Here is a 27,020-nt window from a genome sequence, read left to right as displayed (position 1 = left end):
AGTTTAGGAGATCAAGATAAGGGGTTTCTGTCAGTGAAGTGTCCTGCAGAGACGGGCTGAGGTCGTCATTTCAAAACAATAACATGGGCACAAATCAGTCGGACGCCTAACTAAACATGTAGCTATGTAAACAAAACAAAAAGTAATGGTAGGGAGAATAAACATATGCCACTAAAAACAGAAATGATACGGAAAATAAATATTAAGACAGTTTGGGGCCACAAGAGGGACAAACAGAGAGAAATAGCCTTAGAAGCTAAATATTATGTCCGGATTGGCCGCCTAATCCCATTGACCAATCAGAGGACAGCTTGACGGATGTCACAGACTACAATGCAACGATAAATCAATTATCTCCTGACCTCAGTGATGGCATGGGAATGGAAGCCCGAGTATGTGTGTGTGTTTAACCACCTGTTTGTCCTTGTTAAATCTTTAAAATGGTAGCTATTCCATTTCAGGCATTCCTCTGGTGACTTCCTGGAGAATGATGGCATAGGATGCCATGGTCTGATGCACTATGCCAAACTGTTCAGCCTATGGGGAAAACAAAGACTTGCGTTCTCTATACATTTGGGAAGAGAGCGATGAAATTGGTGACGAGAGCATGTGTGTTCTGTATATGCTTCTGTACCTGTGTATTCACATTTGTATGCCTGCATATGTGTGTGTGTTCGCATTTGTATGCATGCATGTGTGTGTTCGCATTTGTATGCCTGCCTGCGTGTGTGTGTGTGTGTGTGTGTGTGTGTGTGTGTGTGTGTGTGTGTGTGTGTGTGTGTGTGTGTGTGTGTGTGTGTGTGTGTGTGTGTGTGTGTGTGTGTGTGTGTGTGTGTGTGTGTGTGCGTATCTATATGTCTATAATCCCCCACACTTGTGTTTATGTATCATCTCCATCTCATATATCCCTGGTCTACCCCGGGGCCAGAGAGTTGAGACGAGAGGAGCAGAGAGCGAGGGAATGAACTAGAGAGTGTCCAACCTATCCCAGTCCATCCCAGGCCGTCCCAGGCCATCCCAGGCTCTAGGGGAGTATTGCCTTACAGATAGCAGTGGTGGTCCCAGGCTGTCATCTTGGTTTGTTTATCTAGGGATCAGCCAGGGTAACTTTCTCAGCCTCCCTCTCCGATTGCATTCTGGGTAGCAGTGGGAAGGTAGGTGGGGGGGGTTGGCCCCCTATTGTCCACTGCTGGTTTGAATTCTGGACAGCCACTCACAAACAATTACCTCTCGGATAGCTCAGTTGGTAGAGCAGAAGACTGTAGGTGGGAAAACACAGATCCTTACGTTGCTGGTACGAAGGAGGAAACCCTTTTCTCTTGCTTTTGTCCGACTCTCCCAAGGTCTTTTCAGGGGTGTGGGGTTGTTTTCTGGCTAGTTTGGCTCCTTCCTTATTGTCCACTGTTACTAGTGTGTTACGGGGGGCTGAACTCATTTCGTCTTGCTTTTCCACGGCCCGATTGAGAAATGCTAGAAGCAACAAGAGCTTGAAGTGGGTTTGTTATGTTCGTCACCATTGTGTGTTCCTCTTTACTACATATCCCAAACAGCCACCATACGCATGACGAATGGCTTAGCAACCGCGTGAGGCGGCTGGACAACGCGAATGTGGTTGATCAAGAATCCCAAGCTCTGAGAATGTCCTGCTTTCTAAGAGCACCAGTGTCTTTGATGACAGTTGTGTTTGCGATGCTTACGTTAGCTGACGAACATGAGGATGCTTGAGTTGGAAAAACCCCAAGCCCTTTCTATAAACACCAAGTCTCCTTCTGTCTATGTATTGTTTTTTTCCCGTAAACAAGTCCGAGGTGATGCGTGCGAATGGCTATTTCCACGTCATTTCCTGCTGTTTGTTAATGGGAAGGCTGCAGGTTGATTCTGCTGCTGCGGTTGGATAGAGCTCACTCAGCACAGCTGTTTTCTGCACGCGTGACAATTCTCCCGAAGCGTTACCATCACGTGATAGTGGGCAAGTGGGCATGATTAGGCATGACTGAAATCAAAAGCCAACACCATCAAATATCCAAGGATTAAGGAACATCATTGTTTTCCTTAAATCTAGAAAATCTGAGGTTTGGGAAAAAACTCACTTTATGAACAAAATTCTATTATTTCCCTTTGTAGTCGATTTTGGCACTAGGATAAATGTTCTGACTAACATCAATGCCACATAGGACATTTTCAACCAGAGAAGTAGTTTTTTTGGTTCACCTACTTTTTAAACCATAGGAACGGAGTACCTGTACCTGCCAACGCATATGCCACTCACAGAAAACAGAGCTCTACAATAGAGCACAGACAATAGCCTACTGCTGACCCTAAACATTGAGTTACCCTTCTATAGCTCAGTCGGTAGAGTGGTGGCCTGTAGACTAAATGACAACAATCCTTAGGTTGCTGGTTCAAAATCTGGCTAGAGGGAAGAAATGTTATCCTGCATCTACCTGATGGCACTGCATTCTGGGGATGTTCCCTGCACATTTTGTCCACTATTGGTTTGCATTTCAAATCAAATCAGATTTTATTGGTCACATACGCATGTTTAGCAGATGTTAATGCGAGTGTAGCAAAATGCTTGTGCTTCTAGTTCCGACAGTGCAGTAATATCCAACAAGTAATCTAACAAATTCACCATGACTACCTTATACACACAAATGTAAAAGGATGAATAAGAATATGTACATATAAATATATGGATGAGTGATGGCCGTGCAGCATAGGAAAGATGCAGTAGATGGTATAGAATACAGTATATACATATGAGATGAGGAATGTAGGATATGTAGACATTACTAAAGTGGCTTTATTTAAAGTGACTAGTGATACCTTTATTAAATCCATTTATTACATTTATTAAAGTGGCCAGAGATTTGAGTCAGTATGTTGGCAGCAGCCTCTCTGTGTTAGTGATGGCTGTTTAACAGTCTGATGGCCTTGAGATAGAAGCTGTTTTTCAGTCTCTCGGTCCCCGCTTTGATGCACCTGTACTGACCTCGCCTTCTGGATGATAGCGGGGTGAACAGGCAGTGGCTCGGGTGGTTGTTGTCCTTGATGATCTTTTTGGCCTTCCTGTGACATCGGGTGCTGTAGGTGTCCTGGAGGGCAGGTAGTTTGACCCCGGTGATGCGTTGATGCACTACCCTCTGGAGAGCCTTGCGGCGGTTGTGGGCGGAGCAGTTGCCGTACCAGGCGGTGATACAGCCCGACAGGATGCTCTCGATTGTGCATCTGTAAAAGTTTGAGAGTGTTTTAGGTGATAAGCAAAATTTCTTCAGCCTCCTGAAGTTGAAGAGGCACTGTTGCGCTGTCTTCACCACGCTGTCTGTGTTGGTGGATCATTTCAGTTTGTCCGTGATGTGTACACAGAGGAACTTAAAAGGTTTCCACTTTCTCGTCGATGTGGATGCGAGGACGCTCACTCTGCTGTTTCCTAAAGTCCACGATCATCTCCTTGTTTTGTTGACATTGAGTGAGAGGTTCATTTCCTGACACCACACTCCGAGGGCCCTCACCTCCTCCCTGTAGGCCGTCTCGTCGTTGTTGGTAATCAAACCTACCACTGCAGTGTCGTCTGCAAACTTGATGATTGAGTTGGAGGCGTGCATGGCCTCCAGTCATGGGTGAACAGGGAGTACAAGAGGGGGCTGAGAACGCACCCTTGTGGGACCCCAGTGTTGAGGATCAGCGGGGTGGAGATGTTTCCTACCCTCACCACCTGGGGGCGGCCCGTCAGAAAGTCCAGGACCCAGTTGCACAGGGCGGGGTCGAGACCCAGGGTCTCGAGCTTCGTCACGAGTTTGGAGGGTACTATGGTATTAAATGCTGAGCTGTAGTCAATGAACAGCATTCTTACATAGGTATTCCTCTTGTCCAGATGGGATAGGGCAGTGTGCAGTGTGATGGTGATTGCGTCATCTGTGGACCTATTGGGGCGGTAAGCAAATTGGAGTGAGTCTAGGGTGTCAGGTAAGGTAGAAGTGATATGATCCTTGACTAGTCTCTCAAAGCACTTCATGATGACAGAAGTGAGTGCTACGGGGCGATAGTCATTTAGTTCAGTTACCTTCGCTTTCTTGGGAACAGGAACAATGGTGGTCATCTTGAAGCATGTTGGTACAGCAGACTGGGATAGGGATTGATTGAATATGTCCGTAAACACACCAGCCAGCTGGTCTGCGCATGCTATGAGGACGCGGCTATGGATGCCGTCTGGGCCGGCAGCCTTGCGAGGGTTAACACGTTTAAATGTTTTACTCACATTGGCCACGGTGAAGGAGAGCCCACAGGCTTTGGTAGCGGGCCGTGTCTGTGGCACTGTATTGTCCTCAAAGCGAGCAAATAAGTTGTTTCATTTGTTTGGGAGCAAGACGTCAATGTCCGCGATGGGGCTGGTTTTCTTTTTGTAATCCGTGATTGACTGTAGACCCTGCAACATACGTCTCGTGTTTTGAGTCATTGAATTGCGACTCTACTTTGTCTCTATACTGACACTTTGCTTGTCTGATTGCCTTGTGGAGGGAATAGCTACTCTGTTTGTATTCGGTCATGTTTCCAGTCGCCTTGCCATGATTAAAAGCGGTGGTTCGCACTTTCAGTTTTGCGCGAATGCTGCCATCCATCCACGGTTTCTGGTTAGGGAAGGTTTTAATAGTCACAGTGGGTACAACATCACCGATGCACTTGCTAATAAACTCACTCACCAAGTCAGCGTACACGTCAATGTTGTTGTCTGAGGCTACCTGGAACATATCCCAGTCCACGTGATTGAAGCAATCTTGAAGCGTGGAATCCGATTGGTCAGACCAGCATTGGATAGACCTGAGCATGGGCGTTTCCTGTTTTAGTTTCTGTCTATATGCTGGGAGCAACAAAATGGACTCATGGTCAGATTTGTCGAAGGGAGGGCAGGGGAGAGCTTTGTATGCATCGTGGAAGTTAGAGTAGCAATGATCCAGAATGCTACCAGCTCGTGTCGCACATTCGATATGCTGATAGAATTTAGGAAGCCTTGTTCTCAGATTAGCTTTGTTAAAATCCCCAGCTACAATAAATGCAGCCTCAGGATATGTGGTTTCCAGTTTACATAGAGTCCAGTGAAGTTCTTTCAGGGCCGTTGAGGTTTCTACTTGGGGGGATATACACGGCTGTGACTATAATCGAAGAGAATTCTCTTGGTAGATAATGCTGTCGGCATTTGATTGTAAGGAATTCTAGGTCAGGTGAACAAAAGGACTTGAGTTCCTGTATGTTGTTATGATTACACCATGAGTCGTTAATCATAAGGCCCTTCTTCTTACCAGAGAGGTGTTTGTTTCTGTTGGTGCGATGCGTGAAGAAAACATTGGCGAGTAATATGCTCGGAAGCGTGGATGGTGTGCTCGCCTTCTAAGTCTGACCAGTAGGCCGCTCCGTCTGCCTCTCCTGCAGCGACCACATTGTTTTGGGTCGGCCTCTGGGATAAGATCCCATGTCCAGGGTGGAGGTCCGAACAAAGGATCCGCTTCAGGAAAGATGTATTCCTGGTTGTACTGTTGGTGAGTTGACGTCGCTTTTATATCCAGCTGTTCTTCCCGGCTGTATGTAATAACACTTGAGAGTTTCTTGGCTAACAATGTAAGAAATAATACATAAAAAAAACAAATTACTGCATAGTTTCTTAAGGACCTGAGGCGACCATCTCTGTCGGTGCCACTTATCACATTTTGAACAGAGTTAAAGCTCCATGTGTGCGCTTACACACACATCCTCTGCCAGTGTGTGTGAAACCATGGGAACGGTGCACCAGTGCATAGGCCACTCACAGCTTTTACAGAGCTTTACAATAGAGCTCAGACGATACTGCTGACTCTAAACACACAGTCACTCAAGCCCAGCTACCCCTTTGAAAGCTCAGTTGGTAGAGCGGAGGACTGTAGGCGCAATAGCAGAGATCCTTAGATCGCTTCAAATCTGTCTCGAAGGAGGAAATGTTTTTACTTTTGGTAGACTTTTCGATGGCAATTGTTACACTGGACACAATGGCCAATTCACAGGCACCTCTGACCCTTGCCTCTACCTAACCTGTAGGTTTTGCCCCTGATGTATCAAACTTTTGATAGCTCAGTTGGTAAAGGCGGAGGATTTCTCAAACCAAAACGTGCACACAGGGGGGCAGGACCGAGTTTGGGAAACCCCGTTCTACAATAGAGGAAGGCCAATACTGCTAACTCTAAATGCAGTCACAAACACCCTTTCAATAGCTCAGTTGATAGAGCGGAGGACCGTAGGTGCAAGAGCAGGGATCTTTATGTTGCTGGTTTGAAGGAGGGGACCTTTTCCATAGCCTCACTGCATTAATCGCATCCAGCCATCTTTGAATTGGACACACAGGAACATCATCCTTCACCAGCACATCTGAGCCAAGGAGGAGACTTTTTCCTGCATCGAATGGCTCTTTTTTGGATCATGTGTAGAGTTTTGATCGGGCCTGAAAATTGAAGCCTGACTGGCCCATAGCCCAAGGATGTTAAGCCCTGTTGGGCCGACAGGTCCCGCTGGGTTCGGGCCAAAAATCTAAACTCTAGCCCCCTTTCAACCCCAACACACTGCATTCGGTGAAGGGGTGGGGGGTGTTTGGGCCCCTATTGTCTACTGTCAATGGTTCACTCCCAACGCACACATAATAGTGTTGACTGTTTCATTTTTTCTGTTGACTAACTCACAATCACCCCTCCGATAGCTCAATTGGTAGAGCGGAGGACTGGAGTTACAAAAGCAGAGTTCCTTAGGTCACTGGTTCAAATCTGTCTCTAAGGAGAATACCTTTTTCTGGATCTTGTTCATTTGAATTATATGTACAATTTCAGCCTGACCGACCAGAGCATATTAAAGGGGACATAATGTATTTCACAACATGATGTTAGATGGTTCCTCACCCTGAAAGTAGTCTATGGACCAGGGGAAACTGTAATCCATTGTTCAGTTTTGGGTGGGGATGTCTGGCCAGTTTGGCTCCTTTTATCCACTAGTGATTGCCCCCTATTGTCCACTCACAGCTCACATTTTTGACTACCCACACCATCACCCCTTTGATACCTCAGTTGGTAGAGTGGAGAACTGAAGGTGGGAAAACAGAGATCCTTAGGTTGCTGATTCAAATCTGTCTCGAAGGAGGAAACCTTTTCCTCCAGCTTTGGCTGACTTTTGATGGTCTTATGGCAGGAATCACTGTGCAGCCCCCTCTCAACCCCAAATGCACTGCTCTCAGGACAGTTTGGGCCCCTATTGTCTATGGCTGTTTTACATTCTGGAAAGATGTCACACTCATGCACGGATACACACACACACCGTATCCATGCATCCACTGCCAGCGCGTTCAACCATCTGTGCCAGCTCAGCCAAAGTCCACATGCCACTCAAAACTCAACGCTCACAGTCAATACTGCTGATTGTAAACACAGTCACACAAACACCCCTTTGATTGCTCAGTTGGTAGAGCTGAGGACTGTAGGTGAAAAAGCTGAAATCTGTCTCGAAGGAGAGAACCTTATCCTCAAGCTTTGGTAGACGTTTTCAAGGCAGGAATTCCAGCCATCTACTTTTGATTGGGACACAGGAACATACTCTTTCACATACACCTCTGAGCTACGTTCCTCACCTGTCTCAGTTGGTAGAGACACCTGAAAGTACTCATATCACATAACTCCTACCATCTCTCAATAAGCATCTCTGAACTGTCTCCAGAAAGAACAGAGAGAAAGAGCCCCCAAGACACATGGATGTAGCTGTAAATGCTGTCTCCCTGTAGCCCACAGAAAGGCTGGTGGGATCATTTTCCATTATTTAACTAGGCAAGTCAGGTAAGAACAAATTCTTATTAACAATGACAGCCTAGGAACAGTGGGTTAACTGCCTTGTTCAGGGGCAGAATAACAGAATTTTACCTTGTCAGCACGGGGATTCGATTTATCAACCTTTCGGTTACTGGCCCAACGGTCTAACCACTAGGCTACCTGCCGCCCCATATGCATAGTGTCCAAATCAAATCAAACTTTATTTGTCACAGGTGTCGAATACAACAAGTGTAGTAGACCTTACCATGAAATGCTTACTTACAAGCAATTAACCAACAGCGTAGTTCGAGAAGAGTTAAGAAAATATTTACCAAATAAACGAAAGTAAAAAATAATAAAAAGTAACACAATAACATAACAATAACGAGGCTATATACTTGGGGTACCGGTACCGAGTCAGTGTGTGGGGGTACAGGTTAGTTGAGGTAATTTGTACATGTAGGTAGGGGTGTAGTGACTATGCATAGATAATTAACAGCGAGTAGCAGCAGTGTACAAAACAAATGGAGGGAACGGGACGGGGGGTTCAATGTTCAATGTAAATAGTCCGATGGCCATTTGATGAATTGTTCAGCAGTCTTATGGCTTGGGGGTCGAAGCTGTTAAGGAGCCTTTTGGTCTTAGACTTGGTGCTCCGGTACCGCTTGCCGTGCGGTAGCAGAGAAAACAGTCTACTACTTGGATGACTGGAGTCTCTGTCAATTTTATGGGCTTTCCGCTGACAACGCCTATTATATAGGTCCTGGATGGCAGGAAGCTTGGCCCCAGTGACTGGGCCGTACGCACTACCCTCTGTAGCGCCTCACGGTCAGATGTCAAGCAGTTGCCATTCCAGGCGGTGATGCAACTGGTCAGGATGCTCTCGATGGTGCAGCTGTAGAACTTTTTGAGGATCTGGGGATCCATGCCAAATCTTTTCAGTCTCCTGAGGGGGAAAAGGTTTTGTCATGCCCTCTTCACAACTGTCTTGGTGTGTTTGGACCATGATAGTTTGTTGGTGATGTGGACACTTGAAACTCTCGACCCGCTCCACTACAGCCCCGTCGATGTTAAGTACTGGTCCCCTTGGTGAGGTCATACACACACACACACACACACACACACACACACACACACACACACACACACACACACACACACACACACACACACACACACACACACACACACACACACACAATATTTCTATTTACCACAAGTAGAATCCTTTTTCCCCCTATGTATTTTGGAATACATTCGGCTAAGTGGCAATGCAATTTTAACCACTGTGGTACTATTTTCACAAGTATGTGATGAATTTTCAAAACTCTTTGTACAAAACTCCAAACTGGTCACACTTAGGGGGCACATAGGAGGCACAGGGGCACGTGCCCCCTCAGATTTGTATGTCTGTAAAGTAGAAACATAAAAAGTATAATATATATACTGAAATGTACTACTATGATGATGACAACTATGATTTCACTTCACAGTACGTTTAAAAAAATATCGGATATTGACAAGAACAGAAATGTACTGTATGTAACAAATCAATGTTTATTGGTCACGTACACAGATGTCACAGAACGTGCCGTGAAATGCTTGTGTTTCTAGCTCCTACAGTGCAGTAATACAATATCAACACAATACAAATACGATAATCCAGAAAGTCCAAAACAAGACAGAAATATATCCCTATGCAGTAAACATCCCAAATGAAGTTGCTGGAGTGTTTTTGATGGGGGTGGGTTCACACTCCGTTACTAAAATTGCATTGGCCAATACAGTATTGTAATACCAAAATATATGCCATTTACATAGCAGACCATTTTATCCAAAGTGCCAACAGTCCACACATTTTGGTATGTGACCGCAGCGGTATTCAAACTCACACCTCTGTTATTGCTAACGCCATGCTCTTATGAACTGAGCCATGTACAGGGCCACTTCGATGCATAAGTACAATACAATACTGTAAAATATAATACACGATTACTAATACAGGTGGAAGATGTATGATTGCCATTCCCATGCCATTCCCTATTACAGGCCATTGATGTAGTCACCATACCCCTTGACTTATATTCTACATTTTGTTGTGTTACAGCCTTATTACAATTCTTCAAACTCTGTCAAGTTAGTTGTTGATCATTGCTAGACAGCCATTTTCAATTCTTGCCATATATTTTCAAGCCGATTTAAGTCAAAACTGTGACTAGGCCACTCAGGAACATTCAATGTCTTCTTGGTAAGCAGCTCCAGTGTAGATTTGACCTTGTGCTTTAGGTTATGATCCTGCTGAAAGGTGAATTAATCTCCCAGTGTCTGATGGAAAGCAGACTGAACCAGGTTTTCCTCTAGGATTTTGCCTGTGCTTAGCTCCATTCCGTTTCTTTTTATCCTGAACTCCCTACTCCATGCCGATGACAAGCATACACATAACATGATGCAGCCACCATCATGCTTGAAAATATGAAAAGTGGTACTCAGTGATGTGTTGTGTTGGATTTGCCCCAAACATAGCGCTTTGTATTCAGGACATAAAGTTATTTTCTTTGCCACATTTTTGCCAATTTTACTTCAGTGCCTTATTGCAAAAAGGATGCATGTTTTGGAATATTTTTATTCTGTACAGGCGTCATTCTTTTTACTCATTTAGGCTAGTATTGTGAAATAACTACAAATATATCAATATATTTGCCTGTATTTACTCCCCAAAAATGAAATTCTAATTAGCTGCTAATGTGGCTATCATACAGAACTACAAATGCCATGATGTTCTGAATGAGCGGCCAAATTGAGTAAAAGGTAAGAATCTCTGGATTAACTATCTAATGTTAACTAAATTTAGTATTGAATAAATTGTCAACATTTCCTTAAATTGAAAATTCTGTTAACGCTCTTGGTCAAGTTTTAAATGTACAAAATACCTGTTAGCAAAGGTGTCAGCTAAAGATGACGGGCAGGGGCTTGAAGGGATTTGTAGTCTACTTTGATGCTAATTAGCATTTTTTTTTTTTATCTGAGAGTAAATGGAGCTAAATATATTGATAAAAGTCACCTTGTCCTAGAAGGACGTTTATTAAAACGTTACACCAGGGTAAGTATACACAAAACACAGCTCTTACTGTAAGAGTTTCTAAAATCCCCAATGGGAAAACTGAATGGTGGAAAAACGATTGGAACCCTTTCCCTGTTTGACCGCTAGGTTTTATGGGTATTATGACACGTCCACAGTGTAGTCCACTATACTTATTGACTCAAAACATTTGAGCTTTAAATGTTTTATTAATATTGCGGCAGATGGCAGAGAGAGGTGAGGGGAATGGTGATTGAAGGAAGATATCTTGCAGCCCGCTGGCTCCACTCCCGAGCATTGTACAGACTTCCTGCCACAACGAGGCAAGCCGGTGGATCATTAAGCCATTGAGTGCTTGGGGATAAAAGAGGAAGCGGGCTGCACAAAGAGTGTAAGAAGCCGGAGAATTATCTGTACAATTACCCGTTGCAAATATCCCTAATAAATTCCTAATTTGCATTGTAGTTGTGCTCCCTGTGTGTGCTTGGTTATTGAACTTGGTGGCGTGGAAACCCTATACCCTTGAGCCTTCTACAATATATACTGATGTACTGCATTTTTTTAAACATAATTCCACTTTGACTTGATGGACACGACATCTCAAGGCACTGTATATCATCAGACTGAAGTGTATGACATGGAAGGGACGGAGAAAATAATGTCTGATATGCTCCCAAATGTGATTTACTGGAAAGAAAGAGGCCATGATGGACTAAGAATGGTACATGTAGAGTACAGCCCGCAACCCCAAATGACCCCTTGGGGTTTCCGCCATTCGGCCTGTGGCCTGGATGTCTCCCCACACTTCTCCTAGGAGACAGCTTTCTGTTCCATCTTTACCAGCTTTCCCCATCTCTCTTTCCACAACCAACACTCTTGACTTCTCTCCCGCTCTTCTTCCTCCTCTCTTTCACTGTCTCTCACTTTCTACATCTGTCCATGTCTCCCTCTCTACTTCCTCCTCTCGCTCCCATTCTATATCTATCCCTGTCTCTCTTCTTATTGCATACCAAGTGATGTCAGGGCTAATTAAACAGAGAGAGAGACTGAGACAGATCGAGCCCCTCATATACTACAGTGGACTGTCTTAGTCTCTAACTGTCTTAGTCTCTAGCTCTAACTTTGTCACAACTTGAAGGGACTGCTTTTCTCCGCTGTAATCCTACAATCATTCAATTATTCACATATGATTTCAAAATGAGAGTTTTTTTTTGTTTTTTAAAAATAAATACGGATGTTGCTTTGGAGTTTGTTGTTGTGTGGATTGTCATCCAATCCCACGACTGTAAACACATTTGGCCTAAACTATACACGTGGCAGAGGTTCTCAGAGGATGGGATGCACTTAATGACAGAGAAACAGAGACCGAGAGAGAGACAGAGAGAGAGAGAGAGAGAGAGAGAGAGACAGAGAGACAGAGAGAGAGAGACAGAGACAGAGAGGGGGGATGCGAGAGTGAGTGAGTGGGAGAGAGCGAGGGAGAGGGGGGGAGGGAAAGAGAGGGAGGTCAATTGAGTCCATCATGCCGCTGTGTGTGATCCGGTATCTGAGGCTCACACACAACCAGAAAGAGGAAGTGAACAGTCGCCAAAGACCACCAATCCTATTTGAGTCCCGGTGGATGCACCCACTGCACTCAAATTCCCATGAATTAACTGCAATACTAAAGCAATAGGCCTATCAACATTAAAACAATGCCAGAAGCACACTAACGGTTGTTCAGTTGGCGCCTTTTTGAGGACCGCGGGGATTTCATGTTGCCATGACAGTCTGGTGGGCACCAGGTGAAGCCACAGGGCGTGGAGAGGAGACAGGGGGATATGAAGGGAAAGGGTCATGTAATGAGCAGGAGGTGAATTGGGGTTAGGACAGGTTGGGATCTACTCTCCCAGTAGCTGTTGTCTGCTATTCCAACTGAGTACAGCGTACAATCCTTTTAGGGCCACTTTCACCTTGATATCAACGGGGGAAATGACTAAAGCCGTATCATAGTGCCTCTATGACATTAAAAACAGCATCTGAGAAATTATGCCATTTGTGAAAATTATACGATTTGTGAAATTCCTGCAATCCCAGTCATGGATACTTGATGGTTGACAATTACACTGTGTGTGTGTGTGTGTGTGTGTGTGTGTGTGTGTGTGTGTGTGTGTGTGTGTGTGTGTGTGTGTGTGTGTGTGTGTGTGTGTGTGTGTGTGTGTGTGTGTGTGTGTGTGTGTGTGTGAGTGAGAAGAATGCTTGTGTTGCTCAGCGGTAATGCTGCTATCAGCACATTATGAAGACCTGGAAAGAAAGACAGAGAGGAGTAGGGGGGTAAGGAAGAGGGCTGAATGGAGGAGAGGAATGTTCCCTGTGTCAGACAGCAACATCATCAGCTAATGAAGATCAGTCTTGCTGAGTTAGCAGCCAATCGTTGACGGGGATCGACTCCCTGCCAAGGTGAAAAACATGTCAAGTTGTCCTTAAGACAGATCTAGGAACAGCTTACCCTCCCAAATCCTCATCTCAACCACTAGAGGAAGAAACGCATAGCTGACCTTAGACCACAGTCTAGAGGCAATTTAAATCTACTCCAAAATCTACTCCACACGCAGGCACACACACACACACATAAGAAAGATCAATAACTGTGGTGTGGATGAAGCCAGCCAGTATAATGTGGTCGTCTACCTTCTCGCCCCATGGTTTTAGCCTGTCTTGTCATTACTGCCTTATGGAGGAATGCTAATAGCATACTAGCATAGCATGCTGGGACTGGAGATAATGGAAACTATGGCCAGTGGGACTAGGGGAGGGATTCCATTCACTATGCTAGGGGGTCATCTTTATAGTCTAAAATAAGTGTGGGGCTGTGTGGGTGGATGGGGGGAGGACTAGGATGCCTGTTTGTCATATTTTGGAGAAGATTTAAATTGAGTGGATGGGGGGGGTTAGTTTTACTATCCTTGTGGGGACCAGAAGGGTCACTTCCTCATCTCCCCGGTCTCAATAAGAGAGGGAATGTGTAAAAAATTTATTCCGAGAACAGAGAGGGGAGAGAGAGAGGAGAGAAAAGAGAGGGAGAGAGAGAGGAGAGAAAAGAGAGGGAGAGAGAGAGGAGAGAAAAGAGAGGGGAGAGAGAGAGGAGAGAAAAGAGAGGGGAGAGAGCAGAGAGAGAGAGAGAGAGAGACAGCAGAGAGAGAGAGAGAGAGAGAGCAGAGAGAGAGCGGAAGGGTAGACACAGGAAAACCTGGCTCCCTGCAGAGGAAAGGCTGTGCAACCACTGCACCACAGCAGAACCTGAGTCAGAGCTGCATTTCCTGACAAAATGTCAAAAATATAAAACAATTAGAGAGTGTCATTTTCCCAAATTTCAAACCCTTATTCAAGGTTTCAAAGACCTCTCTGATGAGGATAGGCTACCCGTCCTGTTGGGGGAGGACACAGAGAGCTGTGGGTTGGCAGCGCACTACATTGCTGCCTGCCATAAGTTGAGGGACAGTGTCTGACAGACCAATCAACCTGCACATGTCCTCTACTGTATGCTTATTGTTATTGTTGAATGTATGGTTATTTTGACCCTTGGTTATTGTTGTTACTGTTGTCCCGTTGACAATTTTGACATTGCTACGTCATGCCAATAAAGCAAATTTAATTGAATTGAATTGCCAGAGAGGGGAGAGAGAGAAGAGAGAGCCGAGAGAGATTAGAGAGAGAGAGAGAAAGGAGAGAGAGAGAGAGAGAGAGAGGAGAGACAGAAGGCAAGAGCAGAGAGAGAGAAGAGAGAACAGAGGGAGAAGAGAGACAGCAGAAAGACAGAGAGAGAGAGAGAGAGAGAGAGAGAGAGAGAGGAGAGAGAAGAGAGATTAGAGAGAGAGAGAGAGAGAGCCCGTGGTGTGTGAGTCAACTACTAAACCGTTTGGGGTAACTTCCCAGTGTAAAACCACAGCATCACAATAATTAATTTAATGACAACTCTACATAACACACGAGTCAGCAGAAATCCCAGAGACATAGCTACTGGTACGTCGACAGTACAGTCTACAGTACACGTCTATGGTACATGTCTACAGTAGTCTACAGTATAGTCTATGGTACATGTTTACAGCACATTCTACAGTACAGTCTACAGTACAGTCTACAGTATAGTCTACAGTACACGTCTACAGTACAGTCTACAGTACACGTCTACAGTACAGTCTACAGTACAGTCTACAGTACACGTCTACAGTATAGTCTACGGTACAGTCTACGGTACAGTCTACAGTACAGTCTACAGTATAGTCTACAGTATAGTCTACAGTACAGTCTACAGTACACGTCTACAGTCCAGTCTACAGTCCAGTCTACAGTCCAGTCTACAGTATAGTCTACAGTATAGTCTACAGTACACGTCTACAGTACACGTCTACAGTCCAGTCTACAGTATGAATGAATCAAGAAACATACGTGAGGGAAAAGAAAAACAAGAGTGAATCTTCCAGAAACCCCTGTACACAACTTTCTAATTGTTTTGCTTTTCACTGCAAAATGAATAGAGGTGAACAGAGGAGTGTTTAAAAGAAGAGATAGAGAGGTGGGGGTGATATTGAAGAGCGTGAGGGGGAGGGGGGGTCGTGTGGTAGTCGTGTAGTAGTCATGGTAGTCGTGTGGTTTGAGTCTTTATAGTTTTGTTCTATAAAGACATGGGACAGTCCTTTATACAGGCCAGAGCTCTGTGCTACCCTTACTGTTCCACACGCCCTGGGTCCCCACTGTGTGTAGGAGTGTGGGGGGGGACATAGTGTGTGTGAGAGGGGTGAGTGATTGTGTCTGTGTGTCCACTGTGTATGTATGTATGTATGTATGTATGTATGTATGTATGTATGTATGTATGTATGTATGTATGTATGTATGTATGTATGTATGTATGTATGTATGTATGTATGTGTGTGTGTGTGTGTGTGTGTGTGTGTACATGTGCATATACAGTATGCGTGTGTATCATTGGGGCATGCCACTTTGCCAGAAACAATTTGTCCCTTAGCTGGGCTGTGTGTGTGTGAGTGCATGCATGTGTTGCCTCATGAATACCAAGCAGGCAGCCAGACCCCGGGTTCTGGGTCTGCATACTTGGACGGACCCTGCCTCTAAACCTGGCAACTCACCCACTCCACTCTCTCTGGGGGGCAATTTAGACAGAGGCAACCCTGCATGTCCAGTTCAAGGACTTGAGTTATTTTTCTCCGCCAGTTTCCTTCCTCTCCGCTAGTTCAGTCAAGAAATCTGTAGTTCCATGTTCAGAGCCAGACAGGATCATATGCTCCGTCTGAATCACAGTCTCTCCCTACTGCAACCCCAGTCTCCCAATACACCACATCACAACAGACTATAGCTGTTGGCTAACACCCTCCATAGAAACTCAGTGAGACGAAGAGAAAGAGGAAGGGAGAGAGAGAGAGAGAGAGAGAGAGAGAGAGAGAGAGAGAGAGAGAGAGAGAGAGAGAGAGAGAGAGAGAGAGACAGAGAGTTCAGTGTATAATTAAATGTAACTCCATACGAGACCCAGTAAAGCCAGTAGTCAGACAGTAAAAGTTACCAGTAAAGGTTGTTGGAGCAGTGTGGTATTCAGACCATATAAAGCCAGTCTGGTGGTTCTGGTCCTGAGGGTGAAGCCAGAGACAGACTGGACCTATGAATGGTGCTATAGCAACAAGATCTCCCGGACTCACTTCATTATTCAACGTTTGTCCATGGGGGGATAAACGTCTATGGGTTAAGTGAAAGTAGGTAAGGGTTAAGGTTGTTAAAACAGAAAAAAACTTGACTGTTAAGCATTACAAAATGACAGTTAAGTTTAGGCAATAACCCTTAACCTTAAACAGTTGGAATTAAGGTTTGGGATAAAGTTAAAACAGAAAAAAATAAAAACGAGTGCCTAGCACCGGGATTGAACCCGAGATCCTGGGGACCTGGACAAACAATGAATACTGAAGTTTATCTTCAGAGAAATGTCCTCGTTCACGTAAAACCACTCAGCTAACACCACAGGGAGTGTGTGCTTCTACTCACCGTAGCGGTCAGCGTGGGCCCATGGAGCTGAGCGTGTAGTATGGCCTCATTCACGTGCCCCCTGACTCCAAGCAGGGCCAGTTCCAGGCTGTGTTGTCCGGCCACAGCATTGATCAGCTCCTCCAACACCGCCACATACCTCCGCCACGGCCCGTCCAGCTCGGCCACGCTCGCCAAGCACCCGCGCATCACGTTCAGGCAGTAGCCCACGCACGGCTTGATCAGCGTCAGCCCACGGCAGTGCGAGCAGTACTGCATCTTGGTCAAGCCACGTAAACACTCTTTGGTGAAGGAAACGTGTTCGGTGGCGTTCATGACTTCTGTGCCCTCGGCGAGGGCCAAAGATAAGGCTCGCCCGGCGCCCAGGGTGCGCCCCAGTTCCTGAGCGAGCGTTTCGGGGTGAGGGCCGAATGGGTTGACGTCCTGCCGTGTGGCACGGAGACACTCGCCCCGCTCGCCGGACAAGCCACCCTGGACGCCCACGCCCGGGTTGACCAGGCGCCCGTAGACGAGTGGGAAGAGGTTGTCGTGGAAACGGGCAACGGCAGCTTCGAGGGAGAGGTTGTGTCCGTGGATGTAGAGGGAGAGGGAGGAGAACAGGGCGTTGACATGGGGGAGGGCCTCCCGGGAGAGGGGCGAGTAGGTGTCCTCCAGCAGGGAGGAGAGGTGGCCCTGGGAGAAGGAGAGCAGGTACTGGAATGTGTCTGGAGGGAGGGGAGGGGGAAGAAGGGGAGGGAGAAGACATCAGGGCCTGGTTACATTTACGTTAATAAAACAATGACAAAACAGGGTATTTAGGCAGTGTAGTATACAGTACATTCAGAAAGTATTCAGACCCCTTGAATTTTTCCACATTGTGTTACATTACAGCCTTATTCGAAAATGGATGAAATAGTTTTTTTCCCTTCAATCTACACATAATACCCCATAATGACAAAGCAAAAACTGGCTTTTAGATTTTTTTGCAAATATATAAAAATGTAAAAAAAGTATTCAGACCCTTTACTCAGTACTTTGTTGAAGCACATTTGGCAGCGATTACAGCCTCAAGTCTTCTTGGGTATGATGCTACAAGCTTGGCACACCTGTATTTGGGAAGTTTCTCCCATTCCTCTCTGCAGATCTTCTCAAGCTCTGTCAGGTTGGATGGGGAGCGTCGCTGCACAGCTATTTTCAGGTCTTTCCAGAGATGTTCGATTGGGTTCAAGTCCGGGCTCTGGCTGGGCCACTCAAGGACATTCAGAGACTTGAAGATGAACCTTCGACCCAGTCTGAGGTCCTGAGCGCTCTGGAGCAATCAAGTTGTAGAAACATCTCAAAGAGCTCAATTTCTAGTCTCATAGCAAAGGGTATAAATAAGGTATTTCTGTTTTTTATTTTCTATAAATTAGCAAACATTTCGAAAGGCCTGTTTTCAATTTGTCATTATGGGGTATTGTGTGTAAATTGCTGTACGGCTGTAACGTAACAAAATGTAGAAAAAGTCAAGGGGTCTGAACACTTTCCGAAGGTACTGTATATTCAAACGCACCATAAGTTTATCTTTGCACTACTTTCATTTAAACTATCTATCTAATAATAACACAAGTATGCCGTGCAGAAAAGAGGTCAGAGAGGACCCTTTCTACATTCGTCTCTTTCCCGACACTAGCTTGGCTTGTGTGTATCAGTCACTTGGAGTGTAGTATTCCCATGTAAAGTATCTCTCCCCCCCCCTGATGTCATCTCTATTGCATGCCAGCAGATGAAAGAGCAACAGCAACTGTAGAGAAACTGAGACAGGAGACATGGTGCCAACCCAACACATGTAAACACACAGAAACACACACTCGCAAAATATGGCATAAAGATACTAAACACACTTACAAGGAGATATAATAATATTCTGGAATAGATGATCTGGGGTTGTAGTAGAAACACACAAAACACACATACAGTCCAGTCTACAGTCCACGTCTACAGTACACGTCTACAGTCCAGTCTACATTACATGTCTACAGTACACGTCTACAGTACACGTCTACAGTACACGTCTACAGTCCAGTCTACATTACATGTCTACAGTACACGTCTACAGTACACGTCTACAGTACACGTCTACAGTACAAATCTACAGTCCAGTCTACATTACATGTCTACATTACACGTCTACAGTACATGTCTACAGTACACGTCTACAGTACACGTCTACAGTACAGTACTCAATATCTTGTTAATGTTTGTATGTGCTTGGATGTTTGTGTGTGTCCACACGCTAAATCGGACACTTTCCTGCCAAGCCAGTACCCAAACACACACATGCGCACGCGCACACGCACACGCACGCACGCACACACACACACACACACACACACACACACACACACACACACACACACACACACACACACACACACACACACACACACAGAGAGAGAGTGAAACTGAACAACAGTCGTCTCTCACAGTCAACAGCTGCATAACCTAATACCAGTGTGCTGTTAGGGACAGGGACATCCCACCAGGGACTCTCCACTCTACGGCCCTAGAAAACCGCAAGGCTAAGTTTCTAACGTTCCACCGCAATGCATAATCACCACAGCAGCTCTGTGCACAAGCAAACAGTCACATATACATACACACACACACACACATACAATCAGGCGTTGGCGTTTGGTGTGTGTGTGTGTGTCGTGTGTGTGTGTGTGTGTGTGTGTGTGTGTGTGTGCATGCATGTACATGCTTTTGTGTGTATATACGTACACGTGTGTGTGTGTGTGTGTGTGTGTGTGTGTGTGTGTGTGTGTGTGTGTGTGTGTGTGTGTGTGTGTGTGTGTGTGTGTGTGTGACCCACATCAAGCGTCCAATGAGTCATATTCTGTCTCTGGTTTAACAGCCACAGTGAGGTGACCAGATAGACAGTTGAGGTCGTGTGAATGTGACTGACAGACAGGCAGGGCTGTGTCTGTCACTGTACCCGATCAGGAAGACTAATAAAGTTAAAAGTCAAAGGTGAGGGGGCTGGGGATAACAGTCAAACAATACATCGTTGGGATAGAGAGGGGGAGAGAGAAAGAATGTGAGAGGGGGGGGGAGAGAGGGGATGAAATGGGTAGAGGAAGAAAGAGAAGCAAAGCGAGAGAATGAAAGAGAGAGGTCTAAATCAGAAGACAGCTAGAGAAAGAGGGAAAGAGAGAGAATAACTAAACAGAGGGACGGAGAGAAAACGACAGGAAGAAGATTGATGAAACGGAGGAAGGGATCAAGAGAAAATGCAGAGAGAAACTCTCCGTAACCAGCTGAAAGCCTCCCCAGCCCGTTGAGTTGAGCTGCAGAGGCAGTGCTAGTATGTTACAGACCGGGCTGTTTGGCCTGACCAGCGGGATGAAAACCACAGGGCACTCAGCCCCACTATGTGCCAGCAGGGTTGGGTTACAGCGTTACAGAGCTGAAGTGTTGAGGAGGCAGGGGACGAGTCATGACACAGACCCTCAGTCAAACAGCCCAAAGCAGGGCTAGTTAGACAGGGAGGCAGGAAAATAGGAACATGTTAGTTCACCAAGCCATGATGTGCAAGCTTTTGTTCAGGTATTAATACCCTTCCAGCTAATCAAGGTCTTGATGATTGCTAGTTCAATCGGGAATGTTAGTGCTGGTTTGAAACAAAAGCCTGCAGCCTGCTAGAAACATGCCAACCAAGGTAAGTTTGTAGCAAGATGACCTGGTAAGAACTGAACAATCTATCTAGCTGATCTATATAAAAAAGTAGAATTTACGACCACTCTCTCGGGAGCTAGGAATAGTAAGCCAACCAATCTAGGCTACTCCCTTTCGATATTTAGGTCAACACTTTGTGAGGACATCCTGTGTTCTACTAAATTAGAGGTGCATGTTTTCACTCGATCCACCTCCGGGGGAATGAAACAAGACTAGAGAGACCAGAACAACTTCTGAACATGGAGAAAAACAACTACTGTACGAAGTGGACTCCACCTATTGAACCACACGGGGCTAGGATACATCTGGCTTGAATAGGACCCCGGGGTCCAGAACCGGTCTCTGTGTCTCAAACACTGGGACAACTGTCCACCACTCAGGCACTGCTCTGACCAAGTCCAGACGCACACTAGGCCTAGTCACTTCTTTAGTTCGTCTCGCTCTCTCTTCTAACAGATTTGGCTGTAGTCTTTGTGTTAAATCACATTGTTGATCCTCTCCTCCATCTTCTGGAGCAGGGGAATATAGTTTGACAAGCGATAAACCCAATACCAGTGGGAACTCCACCAAGTGGTCACCATGGTCCCAGCCCGGTCGACTTGTGTTTCGACCACTGTCTGACAGCTGTGTCTGCCGTTCTAGGACACAAACATCCCTCCCTGGGTGGCGATCATTATGCCTTCACTGTCTCTCACCACAAACAACTCTGGGATATGGTGAAATACCTTTAAGTCGTAATCATCAGTTTTTATGTGAGGCCATGATTAGCTATGATTAGCAATTTGTCAAGCAGTCTTTGAGTCCTGGACACATAGCATGACCCTAGCAAACCTTTTCTGCTTCCGTACACCACAGAACTCTAGCGCCGGCATTTTTGCGGCGCTCCACGGTTTACAGCAATAGGGCTGGAGCCAAAACGTGTCATAAACACGATATTAAACAATGTTAAAGGGGTAGTTTAGCCCCCTTTAAAGGGTTGGCCAGGTAGTGAGTTAAAGGGGTGGTTTACACCTTTAGAGGGTTGGTGGGGCAGTAGGTTAAAGGGGTGGTTTACCTTTTTAAAGGGTTGGTCGGGCAGTGAGTTAAAGGGGTGGTTTACCCCTTTAAAGGGTTGGTCGGGCAGAGTTAAAGGGTTGGTCGGGCAGTGAGTTAAAAGGGGTGGTTCCACATTGAGTGCATATGAAGGAGACTGCCACCACCACCACAACCACCGTAGCCCAAACAGAGGTCATATTTACGACGTTGCAATGAGACATTATACAGCGTCTTATACCAGCGCTGGCCTCGCCAAGCCTCTTATAAACAACTCCACTTTATTCACTGCTAGAGCTATTTCCTACTTTCTATTCTGCCCGGCGACCAAGGGCTTTTTCTGAGGTAATAACGCCTAAAGTGTCGTGGCTCGTACTCTGCAGTGCAGCCACAATAACAAATGGGTCAAAATAACCACAGTCACTGGCAGTGAGTTGTATGGGTTTTGACCACAACTATGGCATCCCTCCCCCAGTGTGGCGCGGAGCTCCTAGCCACTTCCCCAACGGGAGCAGACCTGTCTGGGGGAACAGAGAGGGGAGAGAGGGGGAAGATCCAGGGCCAAACCTTCATGGTAGGGGTGCCAGCCCAACCCTCAGCCCAGACACGTGGCTCCACAGATCTGTGTGTGTGGGTGGCTGTGTGTGGGTGGCAAAGGGTGGAACACGTGGAAGAATATGTGGGTACGGGTAGCTTCTCTTCCCGTAGCTGTCCGCAAGGCAGTGTGTGTGTGTGTGTGTGTGTGTGCGTGTGTGCGTGTGCGTGTGTGTGTGTGTGTACCTACATGATCTCGCGCGCATCCATGTGTGCACGTGCCAGCATGGTGGGAGGAGCTATAGGAGGACGGGCTCATTGTATTGGCTGGAATGGAATCGATGTAACGGAGTCAAAAGCAGTTTCCATATGTTTGATCTGTTTATACCGTTCTATTCATTCCATTCCAGCCATTACAATGAGCCCGTCCTCCCACCAGCCTCCACTGGTGTACTGGTAAGCCTGCATGCCTGGGTGTGTGAGTCGGTGGCGGCAATAATGTGATAACGAGGAAGGAGACACTAGGAGACACTAGTCTTTTCCCAGCACTCAGTCTATCTAGGGGTGCATCCCAAATATCGTATTTTAATGAGTGAAAAATGACATCTCTCCACCACCCTCCACCTCCCCTTTAAAAGCATGGCTAACCGTCACTCAATCCCAGCACCTCTAATCTTTCAGTGAAGCGTTTAAAGGTAGTGAATAGAAATAGGTCAATGAATAAATACGTTAATAGGTCACAGTTAGGGAGATAACAAAACAACAATATGATGATTATCAACAGCCACAAAGACTGTCCACCCACTTACACATGCTGTGCACTGGCTGGGAGGAGGATGGTGACATGATGGTGACATGATCGAAGGGGTAGGGTTTAGTGGGATGAGCAGAGGGACGAGGTCCGTGGGAGGGGAAGGGTAGGTAAGGCAGCGATTGGGGCATTCCACTGAGGGAGAGACCACTGTGAGGGTCGTCTGTGACATATGACAAGACGACAGGCACCACCGTCATGGTCATGGCTTTGGCTTCATGGCATCACAAGGTCAAAGTGACCTCACTTACTCTTCCCTGTATTGGCATATGATGGATCCTAGTCCATCTCTGGTAGTGTGGGGTCACTCTGCTGACAGGGTAGGATCTGAACAAGAGGCAGACTACGAAGAAATAACTTTACACAACTTGACAAGCTCTACTCTGGAAATCTAGACATTAAGAAGGCATTGTAGAAAGTAAGGCAACACAATACTGCACTATAACTTTATGAAGCCTGTCATAACCATGTCAAAACGTTGTCGCTGTAGGTCATAAGCCTTTATGACAAACAGCCTGGTTTTGTCATATCCTAACTGTAAGATGTGACAAGAGGCTAGCTAGCAGACTGGCTGGCTCTGTACAACGCTGGCAGGGAGTGGACACTACTAACCCAGCACAGTACAGGGAGAGGCTGGCATCAGAGCACTGCCTGGACTCCAGAAAGAGTGTGTGTGTGTGTGTGTGTGTGTGTGTGTGTGTGTGTGTGTGTGTGTGTGTGTGTGTGTGTGTGTGTGTGTGTGTGTGTGTGTGTGTGTGTGTGTGTGAAAAGAAAGAGGGAGAGGGAGAAAAAAAAGAGCATGAAAGAGAGAGAGAAAGAAGAGAGAGAGTTAGAGAAGAAAGAGAGAGAGAGAAAGAAGGAAGGAAACGATGAACACCGTGTGGCATGGCCCAGTTAGATCAGTAACACAGAACAGGACCAGTCAAGCAGAGGAGTTAGTTTAGATGAAAGGAACGTGATGAAGCCTAATGGAGGAGTTTGAAGTAGGGAAGCCTGTTACTTAGTTTAGATGAAAGGAAAGTGATGAAGCCTAATGGAGGAGTTTCCACTCGTTCATACAGGTGTGTAATCCTTTTCATTTTGTAAAAATATATTACAACCAAAATTCCAAGTGTTTCCCATTTTTACAATGCAATGATGTTGATTAAGCTAGGTGTTGTAGATGAAACACACTGACAGACGAACTTGGAACGGATGTATCCCTTCAGTCATCTTAGGTTCAGGACATTATGCTCCATACATTCACTACAAGCCTACAGTCTCCAAAGTCTCTACGGGGTGGAGTTGACTTGATCAGTCCACCTGCTTATGTGACCAGAGCATTCAGACAGAGAGAGAGAAACAGACAGAGAGACAGACAGCGAGACAGATAGAGAGAGACAGACAGAGAGAGACAGACAGACAGAGAGAGACAGAGAGTGAGAGACAGAGAGTGAGAGACAGATAGACAGATGGACGCCACTAAAACCACCAAACACACCAACATGGGGGACGAATAACTGGTGTTTTCCATCTCTCTCTCTCTCTCTCTCTCTCTCTCACTCTCTCTCACTCTCTCTCACTCTCTCAAGGGGATGACGAGGGGATGACCAGATGCATAAAGCAGGCCGGGGGGACTCTTTAACGGCACGGTCGGAGTCACAAAGGGGAGAGGGAGGAAGAGGAATGACACAGGGCTTAATATAATGGGGGAAGTGAGTGGGTTTGGATGGGGGAAGGAGGGAGGAGAGCGATGGGGATAGGGGAGAAAGAGAGAATGCGAGAGGAGGAGAAATGTGGGAGAGGGAGGGGTTAGAGTGGGGAGAAGGGGGCAGAGGGATGAGAGAAAGGGAGAGGGGTGAGAGAGAGGGGTGAGGGGGAGAGAGAGTGGGCCAACTCCTGGGTCTACCAACTGAGACAGAGTTGAGGTAATGATGTGACTCACTACCCATAGTTATACTGGCCACACACACACAAATACACACAAAGGCACACACACATACACACGCATGCAAAGGCATTAATGCATACACACACACACCCTGCGAGTGGACCGTGTGAAAGTCACTTGAACAACACTCTGGAGACAGAGGCACTCCCTTACACCTTCTAGAGAACTGCCTCTGAACAGCTCTCTCCACTGACGTCCACTATTGGCCAGACATCTCTCCTTCTTTCTTTTCTTTTCTAATTCTTTCATTCTTTACTGACGTCCGCTGTTGGCCAGCCATCTCTCTCACTCTCTCTCTCTCTCTCTCCCTCTCCGCTATAATCTGTCTCTCAATCTCTCGTTCGCTCTCCTTCCCCTCTCTTTTTCTGTATGGCCAGCTCTCCCTATCTCCTACCTGTCTCGCTCTCTGTAGATTCAGCTCTCCATCTCTCCCTCTTTTGCTCCATCTCTCTCCCTTTCTGTCTCTCTCCTCTCTCTCTCAGGGTTCCATGTCCACATAGACGGAGGTTCACAGTCCCAACTGAGGGAATTCGGTCAATCTAATGTGATGTTAATGACTCTGGGCCCGGATCATGCCTGACACTGATCGATCGTCTGTCTCTGGGACGGGGATAGAGTGTGACCCCTGATTCCAGTACACATACACACTTCCAGACAACACCTCTCCCTGCTCAGACATCCTGGTCATTCTTTATATAACCCCCCGACTCTGACCCTTTTCTCTTCTCTCTGTGTTCACACCACTCTCCTCTCCCTGGCTCCTGACAGAAAGGACAGGAAATGCACAGGGACTGGTGGGAATAACTGGGAGTGAAATGACGGCACCAAAGTTCTGTCCTGCTGGACACAGGAAGAGAACTGGTCTCAGATATGTTTGTGCTCTACTTGCCATTGGCATGACAATGACCATAGGAATTGGCAAGAACTGATCTGGGACCAGGCTCCAGGAAGAGGCCGAGCCGGACTAATTAACTACAGGATGACTCTCATCAATGGGACGGACAGATCGTGCATCGAGAGATCAGGTTATAGGAAGGGATGGAGGGATGAGAGGAGAGGGAGAAGTGGGGGATGAGAGGAGTGGACTGCGAGGGTGAGGATTAGACAGGGATGTGACCTCCTGATTAATCAGGAAATTCCTCCTGATCGTTATCTATTTCTTAGATCACTGGAATTGTGAAATTGAAAAGATGTTTATTTTTTCAGTCTGATGTTCACTGTTGTGCTTCCCCTAATACTCCTGGGTGGATATGGAGGGGAGAGGCCACCCACACATACATATATATTTCACACATGACTAAGTGGCTTTGGATAAAATTGTAGAATATTATACATTATTGAGGGGAAGGGGAACGTGGAGAGGTGGAGAGGTGTGGCGGGATGGGAGGAGGTGGAGATGTGTGGCAGGGATGGGAGGAGGTGGAGAGATGGGAGGAGATGGAGAGATGTGGTAGGGAAGGGGAACGTGGAGAGGTGTGGCGGGGATGGGAGAAGGTGGAGAGGTGTGGAGGGGATGGGAGGAGGTGGAGAGGTGTGGTGGGGATGGGAGGAGGTGGAGAGCTGTGGTGGGGATGGGAGAAGGTGGAGAGGTGTGGCAGGGAAGGGAGGAGGTGGAGAGGTGTGGTGGGATGGGAGGAGGTGGAGAGGTGTGGCAGGGATGGGAGGAGGTAGAGAGGTGTGGAGGGGAAGGGAGGAGATGGAGAGGTTTGGAGGGGATGGGAGGAGAGAAGATGGAGAGGTGTGGTGGGGATGGGAGGAGAGGAGATGGAGAGGTGTGGTGGGGATGGGAGGAGAGGAGATGGAGAGGTGTGGTGTGGATGGGAGGAGAGGAGATGGAGAGGTGTGGATGGGATGGGGGAGGTGGAGAGGTGTGGAGGGGATGGGAGGAGGTGGAGAGGTGTGGCGGGGATGGGAGGAGGTGGAGAGGTGTGGAGGGGATGGGAGGAGGTGGAGAGGTGTGGCGGGGATAGGAGGAGGTGGAGAGGTGTGGCGGGGATAGGAGGAGGTGGAGAGGTGTGGAGGGGATGGGAGGAGGTGGAGAGGTATGGAGGGGATGGGAGGAGGTGGAGAGGTGTGGTGGGGATGGGAGGAGGCGGA

The 27,020-nt window shown here is 46.6% G+C and overlaps 1 protein-coding gene across 1 annotated transcript in view; it reads right to left on the bottom strand.

The window, feature by feature from the left end:
- Positions 1-27,020, bottom strand: part of LOC106568853 (glypican-5) — a 202,349-nt gene that overhangs the window by 130,916 nt on the left and 44,413 nt on the right. Inside the window, exon 3 of the mRNA XM_045693658.1 lies at positions 16,921-17,624. Within this exon, the coding sequence (XP_045549614.1) occupies positions 16,921-17,624 (704 nt within the window). The remainder of the gene's footprint in view (positions 1-16,920; positions 17,625-27,020) is intronic.

The sequence above is a fragment of the Salmo salar genome, chromosome ssa14, assembly GCF_905237065.1.
Source record: "Salmo salar chromosome ssa14, Ssal_v3.1, whole genome shotgun sequence".
NCBI classification, from domain to species: Eukaryota; Metazoa; Chordata; class Actinopteri; order Salmoniformes; family Salmonidae; genus Salmo; species Salmo salar.
This window is presented reverse-complemented; position numbering and strand designations above follow the sequence as displayed.